This window comes from Centruroides vittatus, unplaced genomic scaffold (genome assembly GCF_030686945.1).
Source record: "Centruroides vittatus isolate TY-2023 unplaced genomic scaffold, ASM3068694v2 contig_351, whole genome shotgun sequence".
NCBI lineage: Eukaryota > Metazoa > Arthropoda > Arachnida > Scorpiones > Buthidae > Centruroides > Centruroides vittatus.
In genome coordinates this window covers 1,129,355-1,153,402 of record NW_027122174.1, presented here as the reverse complement: position 1 = coordinate 1,153,402, position 24,048 = coordinate 1,129,355, and the positions used below count along the sequence as shown (strand labels likewise).

General features: G+C 36.1%; 1 protein-coding gene across 2 annotated transcripts in view; it reads right to left on the bottom strand.

Annotated features, from left to right (window-relative positions):
- Positions 1-319: 319 nt before the first annotated feature.
- LOC136974592 (rab GTPase-activating protein 1-like) overlaps positions 320-24,048 on the bottom strand; it is a 134,626-nt gene continuing 110,897 nt past the window's right edge. For both annotated transcript variants that reach the window (XM_067269514.1, XM_067269515.1), the window contains 4 exons: positions 18,624-18,707; positions 2,072-2,143; positions 891-1,088; positions 320-823 (listed from right to left, as the gene is read on the bottom strand). In XM_067269514.1, the coding sequence (XP_067125615.1) occupies positions 689-823; positions 891-1,088; positions 2,072-2,143; positions 18,624-18,707 (489 nt within the window). In that variant the 3' untranslated portion in view covers positions 320-688. The remainder of the gene's footprint in view (positions 824-890; positions 1,089-2,071; positions 2,144-18,623; positions 18,708-24,048) is intronic.

Here is a 24,048-nt window from a genome sequence, read left to right as displayed (position 1 = left end):
CAGTACATTACTAACACTATTCGCACGCCGCCTTTTTCTCGCTTCCGTTTTACCATCGAAGTTCGCGACTATATTCCTATTGGACGAAATCAAATCGCCGCTATTGTGTCGTAAATAGTTACGACCGGCTCGGCCAATTGCGGATACGCCTGGTAAATTCTTCGAAACAAACGACGTTTTCGGGAATCCGGGCCTAGATCGGTGGCACGACGATCGTTAGACCTACTTTCTTCCGACTAATGCGAATCCATTTGTTGTATTATCATCGGATAAAGATGGCCGAATGCGTAATAACCGCAGGTAGTCACAAACAAACAGGTTTAATGAATGGATAAAGAGTTTTTATTTGTAAGAATAAATAAAGATCTAGAACAATGAACATATTTTCTCAATAAATAAAAACGTTAAGAACGATTATAAATTAACACGCGTCTTATTACGTACTCCGTTTCTACGGTCGACTGTTGGTTAAACGCGCCGCCAACGGTTTAAATGCCACTTTGCATATTTTTAAGGGAGTACCGTAAAACCTGTGGCGGCGCCTCCATCGATTCAAAAACACCAGACGCGTGCCGGGGCGAAAGTACCGTCTCCGAGGCGGCACCCACCTCTTTATTTTTCCAATGGCTACAATATTTACATCCGAATAGAAAACAGTTGTGACCTTTCCCTCCCGGGTCGACCCTCTTTAGTCCTTGTTCTCCCTTCCGCCGGGAGGCTCCTTCCTGGTGGCATCCCTGATGGACGACAGCGTCTTGTGGAGCCACGTGTTCTTCGAAGCCTGCAGCTCGGCCACCGCCCCGTTCAGCTGATGAGTCAGATCCTAGAAAACGCCGACCGTCGTTAAACGCTCGTACCTCCCTGCTTTTGGCGGGAAAGACCCGACTCACCTGATTTTTGCACTCGGACTCCACCAGGGCCAACTTGGTCTGTGCCAGTTCCAACTCCAGCTCCTTCACGTGATCTTCCAGTTCCTGGACCGTCGACAGTTTGTCTTCGGCGTCCATCTTCTTCAGTTTGCCGCCGGTCCTGATCACGTTGCGCTCCTCCAACTGTTTGCAACATTTCTCGCAAGTCTTGACGCACTCCTGAAAAGAAACAAATAAAATAACCGACACCGATTAAATTAAGTTGCTCTAGGAGATTCGGCCCGGAAGGGTAATGGCCGAAATAACGAGAACCGAAATAATAGAAAGAGCGAGGTGGTGGCGAAATCGATAGATAATATCGGAGGATAAAAACGCCAAATAATTTAAATTACAAAGAATTCGCCGGTCGATGTTTTAACAAATTTTCGAGGACTTGGGTTCGAACTAGGTTACTACGGCGTCGGCGGTCGTTCCTTCGCTCGCACCCGCCCAATACGTATACCGGTATAACTTTCCTTATAACTCGGTGCGTCTCCGTACGCCGAAGAGGGGAGAGAACCGAATAAGACCCGTGGACGAGCGAGAGGCATTAGTAAAATTTTAACAGGGCAGGGATAGGGAGTCGCGTGACCAGTAATATACAGACCCTGCTTCCGGGAAATCTCTATTACTAACAACCGTCCTTATTTAAATTCGTAATACAGTACCGTCGTCGTCATCGCAGTCGTTTGAGAAGGAAGCTTTTACTATGAGTACATAATTTTTTTGTATTTGTCTTGTTTTCGTTCATTTTCGTAACTCGAAAATCAGTAACAAGCTGCAACCTATTAAAATACCCGTGTGGGAATAAAATGTGTCATTCTGCATTTGTTTCTTCCATTCTCAACTTTTGAAACAATTCTTGCCTAAATATTTATTCAAATTTAGGGGCAATAATTCAAAATGCCCCTAGATCTCTAAATTAGTAATTCTAAAAAATGATTGAATTACACGATTTTACTAGGTAATGTATATATGGATGCACTACCTGGTAAAATGATACTTCCACAACTGAATCAATAATAATAAAGCAATTTATATAATAATAAATTTCGAGTTCGTATTTTTGTTAAAATTTTAAGCGCAATAATAACGCGTAAGAGGTAGTGATTAGAAAATTAGACAAAGAGAATAGTCCATGGCAGAACTTTGAAAACTCTCACCATTACAGTTTCAACAGTTTCTCTTCCAGACGTTTGCTCTTTTTCCAGCCTCTTGCTTAATTGGCTGCAGATCTGAAAAAATACAAAATATTTGTCACCAAAACCTTTTCTTTCGGTTAGTTGCCACGGCCACATCCAGCCTGCAGTGAGATATTCAATTGAATGAATATGTCAAGTTGAAGAGTAATAACTGAATATAAATTTTTTTATATTTAAATACACAGACATTTTTAATGATATTTAATAGTCATTTAAACTTTTTATATAAAAATCGTTTGCATTCTATGTTGATTAGGGTTTCTCAAACGGGATCCCGGCTGCTTTTTAACCGGGAAATCCCGCAAATTTCTTAAAAGTTCACTTTTTTTCTTATTTCGTGTTAAGGTTGAGGAAATTTTGCAAATACAAAGTATAATTATTAACCCATTAACTGTCAGAATACATTTGAATTTATTAATTTTAAACCTACTTATTAGTTTAATTGTATAAATTGCAACGTTTTAACAAAAATACTTGTTTACGTCGTTCGCTCCAGTTGACAGTCCACAATTTCACAAACACGGAGGCGACCTTTCTTTAGAGGCTACTGCCTCCGCAATAAAATGTAAATATGGTAAAAACGTCCTCTGGTGCTATTGCCATTTTCACATTTTATTGCGGAGGCAGTAGCCTCTAAAGAAAGGTCGCCTCCGTGTTTGTGAAATTGTGGACTGTCAACTGGAGCGAACGACGTAAACAAGTATTTTTGTTAAAACGTTGCAATTTTATATTTATACAATTAAATGTAATACCGTCGGCCATGTTTTATATTTATTATTTTTACTTGAAACTACTTATTAGTATTTCGAATTTTTGCTGATTATGACATGTCACAAATGGTCAATAATCAATACGTAGCTTATTTGTGGCAGGACACCGAAAATTCTTTTACTGTCAGAACCCGTAATATCTGGAATAATCGTGCCTATGCTGGCTTCATTTTTAACCCTGCCCAGTAGCTTCGATAACTGCGTAACGCCGGGTTGTGCAAATAGGGCCAGGATACGAACGAGTACGAAGTGCGAGTATCAAGATTTTCTTCGTAAATCCGATTATTAAAGACAAACGAACTGCCGAATTATCGAGCTAAGCTCGATGTTTCTATTAAAGCGGCCCAGGTAGACAAATCGAGAATACTAGAGAGCAATAGTAGTAGTACAATCTCGAAAACGAACTAGAAATCTTCCAGGATACGGGTGAAAAAACACGTAACACCCGTCTTCTCTTAATGCATTAAAGACGATTCCACTCGCACGAATTGAATCGGAAAGGGCATTCTTGGTAGCAGGCTTTTAATTAGTTAAATAAGAACCAGATCCAGTGATTTGGAGTATCGACCATCTTTGCTTTTTAAAATCTTTAAAACATACAAAATATTATTGTAATTTTTCAGTGGAACCTCGCTTAACGAGCATAATTCATTCCAGAGTCTTACTCGTTAAGCGAAACAATTTATCCCATAGAAAGTAATGTAAAATACGATAATGCGTTCCTCGCCGAAAAAATGTTCAAATGTTTTATGAATAACGTTTATTTTTAAAAAAAATTGTACAATATACACTGTTAAGGAGCGCGGAATGAACCATCCTGGAATGCGAATTCGATTTGCAGAAAAAAAAATCGCAGCTAATATATCTGATAAACACTCCAAACGATGTGCCAAATTCTTGGGTTATGTAAATGCTATAATTAAATATTAGAAATAACTGCCTACTTCTAGTGAAATTAATGTTTCCATCTCGTATTAAACTTAATTATAGATAGATCATTTTTAATTCAGACATTTGCGAAACTTAATTTGGAATCGGTCATTAATTAAATTTAATGACCCAAGAATTTGGCATATCGTTTGGCGTTTTTATTATATAACGGGCTATGGTTGTCGATGTTTATAAGTAATATGTGTGAACGCAAGTTTGAAAAATATGTAATCGCGAGCGACACTAAGATGCTAGCGGAAGGACTGCTAAACACAGACTGATGGAGTCTGTGTTTAGCAGTATTAAACACGCACAATTCGGGACTTTTCATCACTCGTTATGCCAGGCAAATTTTTACAATTTGTTTCGCTCGTTACGCGAGGGTCCACTGTATTTAAAAAAAGATCAAATTTCTAACTTAAGTAGTAATTTTTTTTAAGTCAGGGGGAGGGGAACTTTTTTAGTCATTATCCCAAAATATATTTGTGTAAGTCGATATTACCCCCCTTCATTTTGAAGAGGAAAAAATCGATACAAATTTAAATTAAACACTATTTAGTGAATCATTTTACACTGAAAATAGTAAATACTAGACAAGCCAAATAAAATTATCATTTTGGAACACAACACTTTCATTGAAAACTTTTACTTTTTAGGTTTTGGAGAAACTCCTTATTACCCCCAATAATTTCATTTTAATCCCGGTTCTCCGACCGCTGACCTAAGTTGTTGTTGTTTTTTTTTTTTTTAATTTTCAACTCAATTCAAGCATTTTTTTGTTTGCAGTTTCCAGCAGACTTTAACAGAAATTTTCACAAATAGAAAAAATTTATATATTAAAAATTACCTTTGAATTACGTATCTTACACAGCATTATTAATATGGTTTTGGAGGTTGCAGAACGTATTAAGATATTTTATATATCATCTGATTTCCAGTAATTTAAAAAAATATAATAAATAATTCTATCCGTGGAAACAATTCACTTTTATCCTGGGACAAGCAAAAGACCCGGAAATGAGAAACACTAATTTTGATGCAAGAGGAGTTGAGTTGAATATATTTTTGTTTTTAAAATTAGTTGGAGAATTGGAAATCTTATATTCTTGTAATTTCTTTAGAATGACGACAATTATCAAATTACTTTTTTTCCTTCTAGAGATCTGTTTGGTTTCAAATGAAATAACTGCTTTTACTTACTGTTGAGTTGTATTGGAACAAATGTGCGGCATTTAACGTTAAGAAGCTGAAATTTAATGCTAAAATGGAGGGGAGAGAAGACCTCTCTACAAAAGTTCAAAATTCTTTGGCAGAACGACCACGTAATTGTTCCGTCAGCGGCCATTTTGCCGACTGAGGGAAGAGATCCAGACGCATTCGCCTCCACACTTATCACACATATATAGTATTAGTGTATAAGGTTTGGTAATTTAAGTGATTTTACAATTAATTGCATTTTGCTTCTACAGAATTCTTGGAGAAATTAGAGTATTTAATTGCTATTACATTAATAACTACTATCCCAAGTATACTTTTAAAATGCAGAGCATTAAGCTTTTACAAATTATGCAGAGACAATTCATTTTGTTCTTGAATCGTGGAAATGGGTAATACTAAATAACATTCACTCCAGGGAAATACAAATTTCCCTGGAATGAATGTTATTTAGTATTATGAAACTAAAATTAGAATATAACGCAATCATTATTTTAAATTTATAGTTCTTGAATAATATAATTTAATCTAAAAATAACACTGCAGTGCTCTGTGTATTTTTGTTCTTTCTACAGAGAATATGCACGTATTGCAATGTTTTGCGTAAAATATTCGATTTCCTAATTCCTTAAGAGCCGTAATGCCGCTATCCAATAAAGATATTGCTGGCAGGAATTGAATTGATTTTATATATTAACTGCTCATTAATACAATGTAATACAATTATTTTATTACATTGTACAAAATAAAACAGAATATTAACTGTACAAAATAATACAATTATTAATTTATTAATTTAACTTAGATATGTCCTAGTTGATGAATTATTATTAGGACTTATTATACTGATTGTTTTTCTGACTTTGCAGAACCAGTTGTCTTTTACAACAGATATGTAGTCAACTATTTTAATTTTTGATGAAAGAAAAACAAATGAAATATAATTTTAAAAAAGGCTAACCAGATAAAAAGAAAATATTAAATTCGAAATAGAGAAGCAGAATAGCATTAATTACTTAGACCTAACAATTGAAAGAAAAGAAGATTACATATTTTTTATAATTAAACCGATACAGATTCCTAAAATAATTAAATTAATTATAAATTATTATTCCTATTAGTGTGAAATTTAATGTATTTAAAATGTATATGGATAAAATAAAATATAGAACAAGTGAGACAGAAACTAAGAAACAGGAAGAAAAAGAAATAATTAAAATGTACATACTGAATTAGAAAAAGATGAACAACCAAAAAAATTAATAGATAAGGAGAAAAAATTTGTATTGTACCAAAATTATTTGAAAGAATCAAAAAGTAATAGAAAGTAAAATAAATTTAATACCTGAAAAAAATGAGTTCAATGAAAAAACATTTGTTATAGAAATGACCAAAAATATGAAATAACAGAAAAAAGTGTGGTGTATTCATTTAATTGTAGTTGTAACCAGAAGAAAACATTAAAAGAACATATTCGTGCAATCAAAGGGAATTATGAAAATTCCATGGTAATGGAATATTGTAATTTAAAAGGATGCAAAGTGGATCTGAACTATTAGATAAATACAACACTTACTTGAGCCTGTGACCAGTGTGAAAATAACCAAATCAAATCAACAGTAAGTGTTGTATTTATCTAATATACATCCCAGTGTGTATGAGGAAGATATGTGGATCTGAACACAATAAAAATAAAGAGAAAAATAATTATAAAAGACAGTTGTACAAACACATCAATATAGAATAAATAACAACACAGGAAGAGAAATAGACCAATCATGGAACAGCATCATCTACAGAGGGAGTGAGGGAAAGTATAAAAGGAGAAATCAAGTATAGTTAAAGCAATGTTCAAGGGAAAGCAAAAGCTCGATGATGTAAGTTTAAAACCAATCTTCATTAAATTAATTAATATCAATCCAAACATATTTGTGAGGCTGGGCCTGACGAAAAAATTTATTCAAACAAATTTTTTGAGAGAAAAATTGTCCAACCATCCAAAATCATTAGAGTCAAATGTTCACTCGTCGATACTAAAAATCTTAACCAATAGTCAAATGTTCACTCGTCAGTTCCGGGTGACACATTCGATGTGTCACCCGGAACTGACGAGTGAACATCTGACTATTGGTTAAGGTTTTTAGTATTTTAGAACCAAGTCATGGGAAAAATCCGGGAGGGGTGATGACAATTCACAGCAGTCGTCATCACCCTGTTCCTAACGTGTGTGTGTGTTCCAACTCGCTGTTCCAGCCATTGTCGCTCGCCGCTGCCCAAGACGACAAAAAGGGACATACTCTCCGAATGGAGTTGCTGAACCGTCGCACCTATGTTGCATTGATACGTCTAGGACAGTGTTTCCCAACCTTTTTTTCCTCGCGAACCAAAAGAAAGGTCCGAAAAAATTCGACGAACCCCCTATGTAGTCGTTAATGACAGGTAAAAAAAAGCAATAAAATTTGATAGAATATATATTTTACATATTGCAGAATATATTGATTATATTAATCGTGAAACATTTAAATAAAACATTAATAAGACTAAAATGATGGCTATAAAAGTTGAAAACAAGATAAATTTAACAAACTGGTTCTTATGTTTTACATTTGGAAAAACTCTTAATGGGATATTTGTGGCTGTTTGATAGAACAAAGTAATTCAAAGTTAGGCTCAATATCTGACAATTTCAGTCTTAGATCAGGTTCTGCATTTAACCTGTTTCTGTATTTATCTTTCAGATAAGTATATGTTAAAAATCCTTTCTCGCATAATATGTTGTGCAAAATGGTAATAGAACTTCAATGGCTTTTTTGACAGAACAGGATATTCATTTTGTATACTGAGCCAGAAGTCAATTAAAGATTGATCTTTAAAAATTGCTTCTAGAGAACTGTCACAAGATAACTCAATGAGTTTTTCCTTTTCCAGTATATTTAGAGAGGTTTCTGAACTTACATTTCCTTAAAATGGATTACGTATCCAGTTGTTTGAGATGGATATATTGCATCTGTTGGGAAAATAGTCATCGAAAGTTAATCGAAGATAGTTCAGATGTTCACATATACTCCTTTTAATGTTTTCGTCAAGTTTAATTGAATTTTCTGATAAAAAAAGTGCTGACAGAATCGAAACATCCATACTCATTCATCTGCAGGCATTGAATCCAAAAATTGATCTTTTTCAACATAGCCTCAATTCTATCATGTACACTGAAAATGGTGACACCCTCGCCTTGTAAAGACATATTTAATTCATTCAGTTTACAAAAAAATGTCAGCTAAATACGCAAGCTTTTGAAGCCAAAGAACATCGGATATACAAGAAGACAAATGAAACGGATGATCAATAAAAAATGCTTGAACTTCAGACTTCAATTCAAACAAACGCGTCAAAACTTTACCACGGGAAACCCATCTAACTTCTGTGTGAAGTAGTAAAGAAACGTGGAAACTTCCAAAATCCTTACAAAGCGTACGGAATAGACGGCAATTTGTAGCATGCGATTTTATAAAGTTCACAATTTTCACAGCATCACTTAAAGTAGTAGATAACTCTGCAGGAATACGCTTACATACTAAAGCTTGTCTATGAATACAACAATGAGTCCATTGAATTTTCTCGTTGATCTTCTTCACCCGTGCCACAAAACCAGAAAATTTTCCTGTCATTGATTTTGCACCACCTGTACACACACCCACACAATAAGACCAGCTTATTCCATTCTTTTCAAAATACCCTTTGATCATATCGAAAATCGCTTCTCCAGTTGTGTAGGTTTTCAAAGGTTTTGCAAATAGTACATCTTCTTGAACAATATTCATAAAAAGATATTTAACGTAGACAAGCAAGACTGCGGCATTTGTTACATCCGTCGATTCGTCAAGTTGAATTGCAAAATAATTCAATTTTATTCTTTTTAGAAGTTCGTTCTCCACATAATTAGCCAAGTCATTAATTCTACGCGACACCGTGTTGTTTGATAAGGGAACTAGCTCAATTTTCTTTGCTGCCTTTTCCCCAAGCATACATTTGGCAATATCTTTTGCACATGGTCCAATTAAATTTTCTGCTATTGTATGCGCTTGTCCAGATCTTGCAATTCTATAACTTACTCGAAATGATGCTTCAAGAGCCATTTTACTATCTTCGTTTGAAGTCAAGAAAGAAAAAAGGCTACACTTTTTGATATCTGCTAATTTTTTTTGAAATATTCAAGAGGTTTATCTTTGTGTGTCGGGTGTTTTGTTTCAATATGTCTACGAAGAAGTGATGGTTTTAAACTGCTGTTGGCAAGAACTTCGTTACATATAACACAAAGCGGTTTAGGTTCCGACTCATCCCCAGTAAAATGAAAACCCAATTGTAGATAGTCGCTGTTATATTTTCGCCTTTTCCCTTTTCTATCATCATTTCCTTTGTTTTTCGTCTGATGAAACGGTACCTCACTACAGCTTTCAGTACTATCATCTCGATTATCATGTCTCGTTTCTAAACGACCCGTTTTTAACCATCGATCCATAATAAAAATAAGCTATAATAATAATTAAATTAATAATTATTAATCATTTACACGAGAACTTGACAGTCACAGTATCACTATCACTCAAGCTTTACAAGTGCTAAATCTATGTATGAACGTCGGTTAATTGGCAAGCGCCAAATCCGACAGAGGGCGCTCAAAATGGCTGCCGAAACAGGTAAGGAACCGACAGGAAAAGTTGTCTTGTAGAAGGTGAAACCGTTTTGGATGCTGGACACATCGTATTTTATGGATTAAACTCTAACAACAACACTGAACATAACTATTATGATAAATAAAATTATGTTTTTATATTGGAACATGGTGTATACTGCTTAAAATATTTAACACTTTTCACCTGTTAACGTGTAACAGGTGAGAAGTGTTTTAATTCTACAGACGATAAGAATTATTATTTAAAAATAAAATAAAAGACTATGTAGTCGTGACGTACGGTAATATTCAAATTCAAGTTTGAAAATTATTCGTTTGAAAATCTGAAGCCTTCCACATAAAAAGAAAAAAAATGTCTAATTTTTTTTTTGTAAATGGACATGCCTGTCGAAAAATTGTTTTTGTACGCAGATCGGAAAGAAAATAGGTAAATTTTCTATCTTCATATATACATATGTCGAGATAACTTTCCAGTCAAATTTTTAATTGAAAATATAAGTTAATTTACGTTTCTTTGTTTTCATTTTAGTATTATGCTCGGCTATTACAGGTTTACGAAAACCAGACAGCCCCGCTTTGCACGAGCATTCTCCTCGTAATTGAGATGTATTAAAATGAAAATATCTGAGATTGAAACACTAAAGCAACAACATGAACTTTCAGTGTTGTTGTTAGAGTTTAATCTACAAAATACGATGTGTCCAGAATCCAAAACGGCTTCACTTTCTACAAGTCAACGTTTCCTGTCGCCGATACAGTCTAGAATTTGACATAAATTCAATGATTTGTTCTCCATTTGGTCATCGCAACAGTCGTCACCGATGGAAACTGAATCAGCTCAAGCATTGAACAAACACATGGTCGGTTCCTTACCTGTTTCGGCAGCCATCTTGAGCGCCCTCTGTCGGATTTGACGCTAGCCCATACAACACTATTCTCCCAGTTTCCGGTTGTGAACAAGTATCTAATTCTAAAATCTGTAGTAAACTGCCTTAATTTGATATTTATTTCCAATTGTATTGTAAAAAAAAAATATTACATAGAAGGGAAAACTGCTGCAATGATTTTAAATATAAAGCAGAACATGATACTGATCACATTGATAAAATGTTTTAAATATAAATAAATGTTTGTAATAAAAAGAGAATAGTATTTGATTACTTGAATAAGTAGAATAAATTATAATGTATAAAATCGTTGATATAATTTAATATTGATGAAGTAATTTTGAAAAATAAATAAGGAAAAAAGAAATGAAAATATTGAAATTTATTATAGATTTCTTAACAAACAGGCAGCATCCTGTTTTACAGTGGGTGTGTTCTTTAATTTTTGTGTTTTTGTTTTGTTTTTTTTTTTGCTTTTGATTTTAATGGCGTTTTAAAAAATCCGCCATTACAATATTATTTTCGCAAACCCCCTCTGCAAACACTGCGAACCACCGGTTGGGAATCACTGGTCTAGGACTTATGAGTATTTTAAGGTATTTCTCGCAAACTTACTGTGAGCTCCCTCTCTCGGTCAGGGTCGCAATACGTTTATCCCTCTTTTTAGCAATTGTGCTAAGCTTCTGAAATGTTGTTGTAGAATTTGTAAATAAAAATACCCATTTATTGACAAATATTGTTATATTTGTGGAGTGTACTTCCTCCGGTCGTTTCCATCCGCTTCCATTCCGGGTCTGGAAGCACGTGAACACGACCGACATAACGGTCGTCTAGATTTCTGCGTCTGGCAGATACAGTGGTGTCCGTTCTGACCAGGCATCAAAGAGGTGCCGAGCCTGTGGTCACATATTCCTGCTTTTAAAACAATATAATTATTGAATTTTGCATTAAATATTGTTGGTTTCGAGGATGTACTTAAAAACCCAGGAATTGTAAGTTTTTAAATTAGTTTTTTTAAATAAACATAAAATTCCCAACAATAATTTTGTAACAATTTTAAATTGAAATTTTTTAGAAAATGTCAATGGTCAAAATGCTGATGAGGAACCAATCGGTCTGAAACACAAAGATATTGTTCAGGTGATAATAAAGACTGTTTTTCTGGCTTTGTTTACTTAATTTGCAGAACCAGTTATCCAGTATAATAAGCCCTAATACTCAATCTTCCTTACACACCGGTGATTCAATCAAAAAATACAGTTACGTAAAACCAGATAACCGGAGTAGGGCACCAGGCACTAAATCAGGAGATCAAACGCATAAACGAAATAGCGGTAGAACACGGATACACCAACCTGATAAGGGGACTATGTAGAAAGTACAGAAAGTGCCAGAAACAAGGTAACAATCAGACAGAAAGGCACTTAAATATTCAAGAAAACAATACTGAAAGGATCCCTATCACTTTTAACCCACGATTAAAATCGATATATGCTACGATATCCAAAAAACGTCAAGTCCGTATAGCCTACAGAAGATGCCAGACCATTTTCCAAATACTCCGTAACGGAAAAGATCCTCCGAACCCAATCAGACTACCGGGAATATACACCATCCCCCTCAGAGACCACAGATTTGACAGAGATATGGTCTACATTGGCTCCACCAAACGTACAATGGGGATAAGGATTAAAGAACATAACGCGGACATAGCACACAAAAGGCTCACAACAGCTCTCTCAACATATGCCACCGATCAAGAAGTCACGGCAGACTTTACTGCAGCTAACATTATCCTCACCACTAACCACCCGGAACATCTCAAATTATTGGAAGCTATGGAAATATACAGAGCAGGATGTAACACCACGTGCATCAATTTTAAAGACGAGTTGGCCCTTTCAGCAGCGTGGCAGTTACTGCTGGAAGATAATTTTTAAACATTAACATCATCGCTGCTTCGAAGCGCATGCGCGCTACACAGAACGGCGATCGTTTCATTTTAAAAAATATGTTGGAACGTTTTCACGTGACGGAATTCGAAACTCGATTCTTTCAAAAAGGAATATATTCGAATTTATTACTACTAAGCCTGAAGAAGAGCCTAGAAGAGGCTACGAAAACGTTTGCGACCCGAATACTAACCACTCCGGTTATCTGGTTTTACGTAAGTGTATTTTAAGCCCTAATAATTTGTGAACTAGGACATATCTATTAAGTTCAAATTAATACATATTCTTTATTTAAATTTTATAAGGAATTTTAAAAAACATTGTAGAATGCATCATTACAGATGTGGATTTATCTAAAGACATAGGCAAAAAATGTAAAAATAATGATTATTCCAAGCATATACTAAGGGAGTTAATTGATTTAGCCCGCTCAGGGCTAACCCTTTATACGTGTTCCAGAGTTACATGCAATTTTAAAGCTGTAAAAAGCCAAACATACCTCATTTAATGTAAAAAAACTCCACATTACAAAAGGTGTGGAAAATGTCCTCCCCAACAACCACAGCAACATTAGCTCTAAGTGCATCTGCTGCTCTGAGATCATCGTCAACGACAACAGGCTCATCCGAATCAACTTTTACTGTCCGATGAATAATGACATCGAAGATTATCTGTCTTCACTACAAAACTGCATGGACACCTTCAACAATGTCTTCTACATTCTTGCAGGGGACACTAATGCTCACCCCCCCACTTGGGGAGGTGACAACCTAGACCAGCATTTCTCAAAGTGGGCGATAACGCCCCCTTGTGGGCGGTGAGTAAATCTAGGAGGGCACTGGAGGCAGGGTACTGAACGGTGACCAAAGGCAAAAGTTAGGGTCACTGACAGCCTTTTTATCTGTTAAACGTATAAGAGAAAACATTGCATTTAATGGTTTCCAGATGTTGAGAACAATGTACGGTAAGGGCACAAAGTGTGAGATTCATAGAAAAGTTTTCCTAAGAATGTTTCCAATCCTTTCTCACACAAGAGAAAATGGGTTAGGGAGCGTTGGGTATAACTTTATAGACAAAGCGGGCGGTGGATTGAAAAAGTTTGGGAATCACTGACCTAGACCATCGTGACTGAAGATGAGAAGACTTCTTTGCCCGCAACAGGCTTCTTGTTGTTAACAATCCAAACTCCCCTCCCACCTTCGTCTCCAGCCAGGACATAGCTGGATAGATGTTACAGCATGTTCCTTGGGCTGTTATTCCACTATTTCTGACTGGAAGGTTCTCAATGACTCCATAGATGATCATGCTGTTATTACCTTCAATATTAACCCTTTCCTGGCCAGGGTACCGATCTATCGTTACCCTAATTGTTTAGCAAAATGGCCAGGGTACCGATTGATCGTTACCCTGTTAACAATCGATTTTTATAAAATTTATCGACAACAGATGTCAGTACTTGACGGCATCGTCTTGTTTATCGTCTGTTTCGCATATTTTTGTCCAGGTGGTGTTTTGTCGACTTAATTATTGGTTTTTTTTTTCTTAATTTTTCATTTTCTGATAATTTTTTATTTCATTTTTAGCATATTCATGCAATAATATTACTATAATAAGTTCATTAATGCTATAATAAGTTTATTCAGCTATAATATGTTAATGCATCATAAATATTCAAGTTATGACCTTCAGTTCTGATATTTTATATACTTTTTAAATTTTTAATTTTTTCTTAAATCTAAAATATCAGCAAATGTTACATCTATTGCTACTGGTAATCATATGTTTATTACGAAAATATATAATCTTGTTTGATATGAAATGAATAAAGTATATTAGTTCATTATTCTGCTTTCAACTAATATAAAGTTCAGATTTCAAACAGATGTTTGATATAATGTGCGATAATTTCACAACAAATAAACGTACATGCATAAATGTTATATCAAATTGTACAGAACAATATTCTACGTTGTTCTAGCTCAGTGACAATAAGAATGAAGTAACCAGACAATGTTAATTTTGACAAGTAACAAATTTTCAAGTCTGAATGTCAGTTATCACACATTTTTTTTTCTGGTAAATTTTTCAAACAAACTTTATTGAAAAATGTCGTATTTAAAACTAACTATATTGATAAATATATGTGATTTTTTTTCATATGAATAAAAAAATAATTTAATTTTTGGTGAATTTTTAAAATAATATTGCCTGATTCACCTATTTTGCCCTTGGCCATTTTACAAAATAAGGGGGTGTGGCAAACGGCAGGCTAAGGGTTAACACCACCACCGATGACAACATAAGGCACCCACGCCTTAAATACAATCTTAGCCATGCAGATTGGGACAATCTCAAGACCTACCTCCATAATAACTTAATTGACTGTGTCCATCCTGACCCTCAGATTACTTGTGAGTGCATAGAGAGTAATATTAATACTATTGAGAAGGCCTGCAGCATCTTTATTCCGAAATACATGAACACTCATAAGCCCGTGCCTTGATGGACAGAAAACATGACAATCCTTCGCCTAGAGAACATCAGGCTACAGACGAAATACCAGACAAGTCACACTGAGCCTTCGTTGGACCAACCACAAATTGCACTACCTTCAGCATCTTCGGAATTATAAGACCGAGATTAAAGAAGCCAAGCAAACTTCTTGGACTCATTTCTGCCAATCGGTGGCTAAAAACCCTTGGGGTTTTATCACCTGCTATGCCACTAATAAGCTCAAAAGCAGGTCCGTCTTACATTCTTCCACTCCTGGCAAGAACTTTTTCCAGGCTGCCAACCAGAGGATGGATCAATTCTGCCTGGAGGAAAACTTAGATCGGGAGTCTGAATACCATCATAGGATCCGGACTCTGATATCTAATCCAATTAGCACTCTCGATACTCCAAGCTTCCAGCTGCACGAGATCAACTACGCCTTCACCAATCTTAATAGAAGGAAGGCTCCTGGCTGTGACGACATCACGCCTGAGCTGGCAAAGATGCTTTGGAATATAATCCCCAAGCACCTGATGCATATTTATAATACCAGCCTCTCTCATGGAATCTTCCCCAGTAACTGGAAATGTGCCAGAATTGTTCCAATTCCTAAATGTGGAAACCCTGAGGAGAGCCGTCCCATCTCCCTCCTGCCAGTTCTTGGCAAGGTGCTGGAGAGGTTGATTACTAATAGACTCCAATGGCACCTGGAGAACAACAACTTTCTGCACAGTAACCAGTTTGGTCTTAGGCCACAGCGCTCGACCGCAAATGCTATTGAAGGAGTCATCAGCAGCATTAACAACCTCCTAGGTAGCTACAAGTATGTGATGGTCATCAGCCTGGACATTGCAAAGGCTTTTGACAGTGCCTGGTGGCCCTCTATTCTTTACCGCCCTAGAGCCAAGGATTGCCCTGCTAATCTTAACCGAATTATTAGTGACTACCTCACTAACCGCTCCGCCATTCTTAACTATGGAGGACACAATGTATGCCGGAGCGTGGACCGGGGCTGCCCGCAGGGCTCTGTTTGTAGCCCTTTGCTATGAAACGTTGTATTTGATGATTTCCTCCACCAAAATTTTGGGCAACATGACATGGTGGCCTATGCAGATGATGTCCTGGTGCTGCTGGGTGAACGTTCTCGGGCAGAACTGGGGTGCAATGGAAACCACATATTGGAACAAGTCCTCAATTTGGGAACCAAGAATAAGCTAACATTCAATGCTGCCAAGACCTGTGGCATCATATTTAATAAGCCAAGGCAGTCCAATCTGTACTGAAGAGTGCCAACTGTCAAGATGAGTGATTATTCTGTTCACATAAAGAAAACTATTAAGTACTTGGGCGTTGTCGTGGAATTTCGCTTATTATGGAATACCCACACCCAGTATATTACAGATCGCACCAGGAAAATCTTCAATGCTCTGGCAGGCATGGCAAGGAAACGTTGGGGCCTGGCAGCTGAAGCCCTTGATGCAATATATAATCAGATTTTCCTGCCAATCACTACATATGCTTGTGGAAGCTGGGGGCATGACATCACCAAATCCCATAAGAAAAGGAAATTTATCACCGCCCAACGAAGAGCTCTTCTTCGAATTACCAAGGCATATAGCGCCACCCCCAACGCTTCTTTACAAGTGTTGGCAAAAAAGGCACCCATCAATAAAGTGATAGCCCTCCCAAACTGTGGCACATAGAATGGGGTCGAGATATCTATACTGATAATCACTGTATTAAACATGAAGACTTGGAGACCAATGTGAGCTTTGCCAATTCTAGGCACCCAGCAACTCCTTGCAATATCTGTTTCGACATCTCTAACCAGACTGACCTCCATATTTTCACTGATGGATCTAAAACTGACTTGAATGTGGGCTGTGGCTTTGCTGTTTTCAATAATGACAAAGAAATTGCTATGGGCCATTTCACGCATAGGGAGCACTGCTCCGTTTTCCAGGCGGAGCTTCTTGCCATTAGAAAAGCCACTGACTGGTCAAACGATAACTACGCTAAGAAAATCGCTATTATTACAAACAGCGCTTCTGCAATGGCACTCCTTCAGGCCAAGTCTTATCATCCCATTGCCACTGGCATTCACAAAGTTGTTATCCACTCTCCCAACCATTTTCACATCAGTTGGACCAGAGCTCACCAGGGCACCCACAGTAATGAGAGGGCGGATGCCATTGCCAAACAAGCTTCCACTGACAACTCCCTGCCCTTCTCTTATTACAAAATTAACATCAGGGCCATCGAAGGCATCCTTTGGCAGGATCTCCTTGCCTCTTGGCAGGACGAATGGAATCATAACGACACCATTACCTTTAACTTTATTCCAGATATAAAGGAATTCCTGACTCTTAAGTGGTACACTCCCAACCAACCATCTTTCTCAGTTTCTGACCAACCATGGTAGGTTCTTTACCTACCTGGCTTAAGACGACCATCAAGACCCACGACGACAACTGGCCCCCTCAACACCTGGACAGTCTTCTTAAATATAAAGACACCTACACTGTCTTTTTCCACCTTATTTCTATGTATTTTAAAAGAACACTTGTACCTGCCTACTGAATTCTTGGCAACGGCTAGCGGTGATTCTCATCTTGCTCCTCATTCTTCTAGCCTCTGCTTGTGTATTGCACAATTCATTGTAGATTTTGTAAATATGTGTAAATATTGCATTTAATTTATCATATGTATTTAACTACTTTATCCCACTTTTGTTTTTATTTGTTTATCATAACTTTGTTTTACATTTTAATTCTCATGTATAAATTTTAATAATCTTATCTTTGTCATATCATTGTATTATTATTTTTTATTTATTTTTATTTTTATTTTATTTTTTCTGTATTCTTGTTGTTTTTATTTACACTGTATACGTATTTTAATTTGCCATATCTACGTTCCTATGTATTGTAATCTACACTCTCATCTATTGTATCTTAACCAGGTGCAAGCGCGACAAATGATATGTTACACTACGGTATTGGGAATGTACTTTTTTGGTATTTTATTCAATAAATAACTAACTAACTAAGAAAAAAATCTGGCAGACGTAAAATGTGCGATTGTAGAGTCCACAAACCTGTTGAGATCATTCAATCTCAGAAAAACTACCAGATCTCTTCATACTGACACGAGAAGTAGGGTATGTCACTCCATCCCACTGGAAATAACCTTCCCAAAGTTTGTTAACTAATTGGACAGTCATAAATTCATTGAATATAGGGAAATATCAAATGATATTCGTGGCATCTTCAAGGAAAATTGAACCAATAATGCAGACATTGGGCTACTCTTATTCCTCCATGTCATGCAATCAATTTTTTATGAAATTGAAAATTTTACTGTCTTATTTTGCGTTGTTACATGCATGTATTGCAGAGTTATTTGCAATTATAAAGGGTTGATATACAGGGTGTCTTTTTTGGGGCACCCTGTATAAATTAATGGTAAAATAGCAAATATGTTAATTTTTCCTCTGCATATTATCCAAATTCTAGCTTTGTATGTCTGTAATTAAATATTAATGTCTTTAGAAAAGTTCTAATGGCCACATACTTGTTTGTAATCGGCAATAATAGCATTACATCGAATGATTTCATCTTCTGTCCTTTCCAGTTCTCTGCGACACATTTCTTTAAGCTATAAGAAGAAAAAGTTTTAGAATCAACTATCAACATAATCAATATGAAAAAGCCATAAAAATACAAATTAAATGTCATATAATGAATAGTTCTTATCATATAAACAAATTCTATGCAATCAAAATATTTCCATTGATGTATTAGTCTCATGGTTTTACAATACAATGAATAATTTTTTTTAATTAAAAATATTGGATTGTTTTTAGTTTAAAACATCTTAACAATAACAAATTTATTACATGAGTTTAGTATTTATGAAATTGCTAGTAAAATAACATTTTTTGAATAAAACCATTTATCTCATTCCAGTGATGATAATTGCAGTTCTAACAGATACATATCGACAAAAAAAAATAATTTTTTTCTGTAAAACTGTAAACTTTCTCAAAATGTAATTTGTTAAGTTTAAATATTTTTGATAGCACTTTTATTTCATTACTTAAAATAAATTTTTCTACTAAATCTCCTAATAAGTCTTCAGCATACAAAATAAAAATTGGAATGTTATTTAATAAGTTTAAGAAAAGAATATATTTCTTTCAAGACTATACATTTACATGAGTCCTTATCCTTCCAGTCCCTTCACACGCTTTTTAGAGGCAATAACAAGTCTACGGCGGAACTGACCTTTTATTGGAGGCTACTGTCCGCCATCCAATGTAAAAAAGTTATAGTCCTCTAGCGGTAGCATACATATTCTTAAAAAATAATAATTACATTAAAAATTGCCTCTAAAAAGTGTGTGAAAGGACTGGAAGGATATGGACTCATGTAAATGTATAGTCTTGAAAGAAATATATTCTTTTCTTAAATGTGAATTCATCCCAGCAATTTTTAATGTAGTTATTTAATAAGGTTTCATTTTACAAAGTTTTCACATACAACTTATATTTCGTTCAATATAAATAGGAGAGAAAAATATTAAATTCCAATTCAATCATCATAAATTCATATATAACAAAAAAGTGACAATATCTACTTGCACAGTGAAATGGAAAAAATGTAAGTAGTGTCATAGACATACCTTACATAAAGTTTACAAGAATTGTTTCACTGCTTTTTAACAAGATCTTTTGTTGGAGCTCAATTGACGAATGTTAACACACACATTAATTTTGCACATTCAATAGCAATTGTTTTAAAGCTAACTTTATCAGAAAAAATAAGATTATCAAATAAAATGTTTAATGATAAAACAAGAGAGCATAGACAAAACTATTATTATTATTGCTTGAAAATTATTGGATAAAATCCCTGACTAACAAAACAGTTCTATCTCATTTTTCTATTTTTTGAGAGAGAGGATTGTGTATGTGTGTGTGAGCTAGCACCTGAAAACAGAAAATTACTTTAACATTTATCATTTTTTTTTTCATCAAACATTTCTGCAATTTTTTATGTTCTTGTTCATTGTTATGGCTGAATGTTCTAAATTTAACTTTATTTACAAATGTCTGCTCAATGTTAGAAGTGTATGTACAGTACAACTCTGTCAAAAAATTGTCAATCTTACAATTCCAGTATTTTCCAACTTTTAAACTTTTATAATTTTAACATTGAGTCATTAATTAGATACTAAACAGATTATTTACTAATAATTTGCTATCTATATATATAAAATTACATGTCCTGACTGACTGACTGATTCATCATTGCCCAGAGCAAACTGCTGAACCTAAAGAGATGAAATTTGGTACACAGTTAGTGTGCGTTTTTATGACGCATCCTAAGAAGGGATTTTTCGAAATTCCCCCTGCGGGGAGAGAGGATTAAGGCTTAACCTGAAGAACATGCTATTTTAGATGTGTTTTTTTTTGTTTTTGATAGTAATAACTTAATTTCCAAATGTACAATATTTACCAAATCATCCAAATCATTTGCCTGAGCAACATCTGGCTCATTTACTAGTTTGACTATACTTTTAAAAAAACTGCTAAGTAGTTTTTAAATACACTGGTGTGCAAAACTTAAACAATGATTGATTTCTTGCCATAACTCTGCAAGAAATCACCTGGGAGACATGAAATTCAGAATACAGAGACAGTATTTTGTAAAAGATGAAGAAAGCATACTAGCACAAAAATGAATAGAATGCACACAGTACGGAGTCAAATAGAAAAGAGGCTTTATTAAAAGAGTAATGTTGATACAAATGATTGTCTTTTCAAGAGGGAGAACAACAAACACATGTCCCTTAGTAAAGGATATGACTTCCCTTAACTGCAATGGTTGCTTGGCACCATCTCTCCATACTCAACACCAGATTATCAAACAGTTGTTGAGGTAAGAGTGTCCATTCCTCAATGAGCATCTGTTTCAGTTGTTGGGAATTCTCCAACAGATAATCATGCCAAAAGATGTCTCCCCAAAGTATCCCACACATGTTCTATGGGATTTAAATCGGGAGTATGCTGGCTAATCCATTCTAGTGATATCTTTACATTCTAGAAGCTCCTCAACAGCATGAGTCTGAAGTATCCTGGAGTTATCATCCATAAAAACGAAGTCTGCACCAATGGCACCTCAGAACAGATGCATGTGGAGAAAGATCACTTGCTGACAGCGATCTCCAGTAACAGTACTTCTGTCGAAAATTTGGAGTTCAGTCTGCCCATTCATCATTGGATGCAGCATTCAGGAGGGCAGGCAAATAGGCCTCCTTTATGAAGGTGTCTGGCCACATTAAACTGTGACACTTTTTGTCCCTTTGCCGTATGCAGCTGCTGAGCAATGTTGCCTGCTGACTGGTACTGATCTCTTTTTGCCTGCAGAACAATATATCAGTAATTCATTGGCATTGTTTTTCTTGTTGGCCACCACCAACCTTTCTTACATCTGTGCCTGTGGTTTGGAAGGCTTTCCAAGCTTGTGAAATGACACTTTTATTGATTCCAAACTCTTGGGCTACCCTAGTCACACTATGCCACCCCTCTCAAGCTTGCCAATCATTCTACCAGGTGTAAAGTCATCCAGATGGTGTCTTCTAGTCACATTGCACATACAAACACACTTAAAGACATTTGCTGTAAGTTCAATAGTGTCTTTTATCCTCATTTTTATTGTAGTCTTACACTGTAAACGCTGACTGTATGCATTTTTCGTGCGCTCACATCATGTTTTCTTCCTAATATTTACATACAAATCACCTTTCTACCGAACTGGCTGTTCATTGTACTGATTTGCAAAAAGCTCTTTTCTACAATTTCATGGCTGTCTGCTTAAAAATTATATTGTTGCTTAAGTTTTGCACACCAGTGTATATTCATCATTTCAAAAATTAAAATATTTAAATTATTACTATTACAATTACTTATTGTCACACACATGAATTGTGTAAGATGTTGTAAGTGTGTGATTTACATAACAATGAAAAGCAAGAGAGACTTATCACCTGAAACAAGAAAAACAACCCAAATTTTACAAAAGGAAAGTAAATCAGAAATTGCCAAAATCATTAAAAATTCACAATACATAGTATCAGAAATCTTAAACATAAATTTGGAAAGAAAAATTGTAAATTTCACTGACTTCGGCGTTAAACTATTTTTTTTTATTATCACAAGCACTTTCGACGAGTTTATGATCGTCGTCTTCAGGTGAAACGAATTATTTTAAAAAACGAACGTGCAGAATGTTCTAAGGAGAACAGAATTTTTGAATTCAAAAACAGGCATCCGGTAATTCCGTTACGAACGCGCAAAAAAGATGTTGGCATGTTCGAAAATCATAAATCTACAGTGCGGGCGGCGCATGCGTGAAACTGACACCGCAATGGCGATACGATGTTAGGCGCGTTTCGTTGTTTAAGCGCCGATATAATGCTACCCACACTCCGGGTAGATCTAGAGTGGGGACATTACATGCTTCCGTAGTAGCTGTGAGCAGCTACTTCCCAGATGAGTACAAGCCTTCGATTGCTGCAACACTTTATTATTTCCGTTCTGGACCACAGGGGGTTGTAGCCTTGCTCGAGAACTTTTTTAGCGAGCTCTGTGGTATATTTTCCCTTTGCTACATCATCCTGATGCTCTGCTAGACGGGAGGCGAGCATTCTTGTTGTTGCTCCTATGTATCTTGTGCTAGCTCCCGTTTCCGGATTTTCTAGATGTATTGCGTAGACTCCTGATTTTTCTAAAGTAGTTAGCTTGTCACGATCATTACAGATGCACCTACGTAGGTTTGGTAGAGGGGTTATAGGTAGATTGTGGTTGTACCGCCGAAAGATGCGACTGATGCATATAGAGGGTGGTCCGAGATACGGCAACGGAATCTGGATTGTGGATGTTTTTTCTTTTTTGTGCAGCGTGGTACGTGGGAATAGGGACTCCTTTACCTTGCGGAGTACATGCTCGTATTTGCCACGCGTGAATCCTGCACGAGATACCGCTAGTCTGACGATGTCTAATTCACTTTTTATTGCTATCTGCGTCGACGGAAGTAATAGCGCCCTTCTAACAAGTGCAGCAATGGCGGCATTGATATATCTCGACGGTTGGAAAGCATCTGCTGGGATAATAGACGGTAACTCGTTAGATTTGTGATGAACTGCAAACTGCGGCTTCTCAACCGATTTTTTTATGCACAAATCCAAGAATGTTATTGATTCATCCTGCTCTTTCTCCCAGGTGAAACTGATCGTGGGGTATATGCTTGCTAGTTCTGCACAAATTTGAAAAATTCCTTTTCTGTATTCTCCCATATTATTAAGATATCGTCGACATAGCGCAGATACAGTGACGGATAACTGACGGCAAGAGGGGAGTGGAAGATTCTACGCTCGATTTCTCTCATAATGAGCTCAGCTAAGACTGCAGATAGCGGAGAGCCCATAGGAACTCCTTGCCTTTGCAAGTAGATGTTCTTGTTGAAAAGGAAATAGTTGTGCTCGGTGATGAAAGTTAGGGCGTCACGTATGTCTAGCACCTGTTGTATGTTAAAACCTTTTCTGATGATCAATGCGTTGGCAAGCATTACGGCCTCGAAAACAGGCACAGATGGGTATAATGACACCACATCCAATTTGTAGAAAGTATAGGAGCTTTGGGGCGTTCTACTTATGCTGGAAACAATTGCGGACTTGGCAGCCACAGATGATGGGGTAACGTACGGTGATTCTGGAAGGAGTTCCTATCGCAATCACACTCGCAGGTAATAAATGACGACCCAACGCCAACAGTACTGCGAAGAGCAAGAAAAATAATAGCATTACCAGGAGTAGCCTCGACCCTAACTGGGTGCCTCGATCCTCCCACAAACGTAGCATGCCTTAGACTATTTTTCCAACCAAAAACGCACAAAACAAACTGGCCGCTACATCCGCTGGTAAATAAGAGATCACA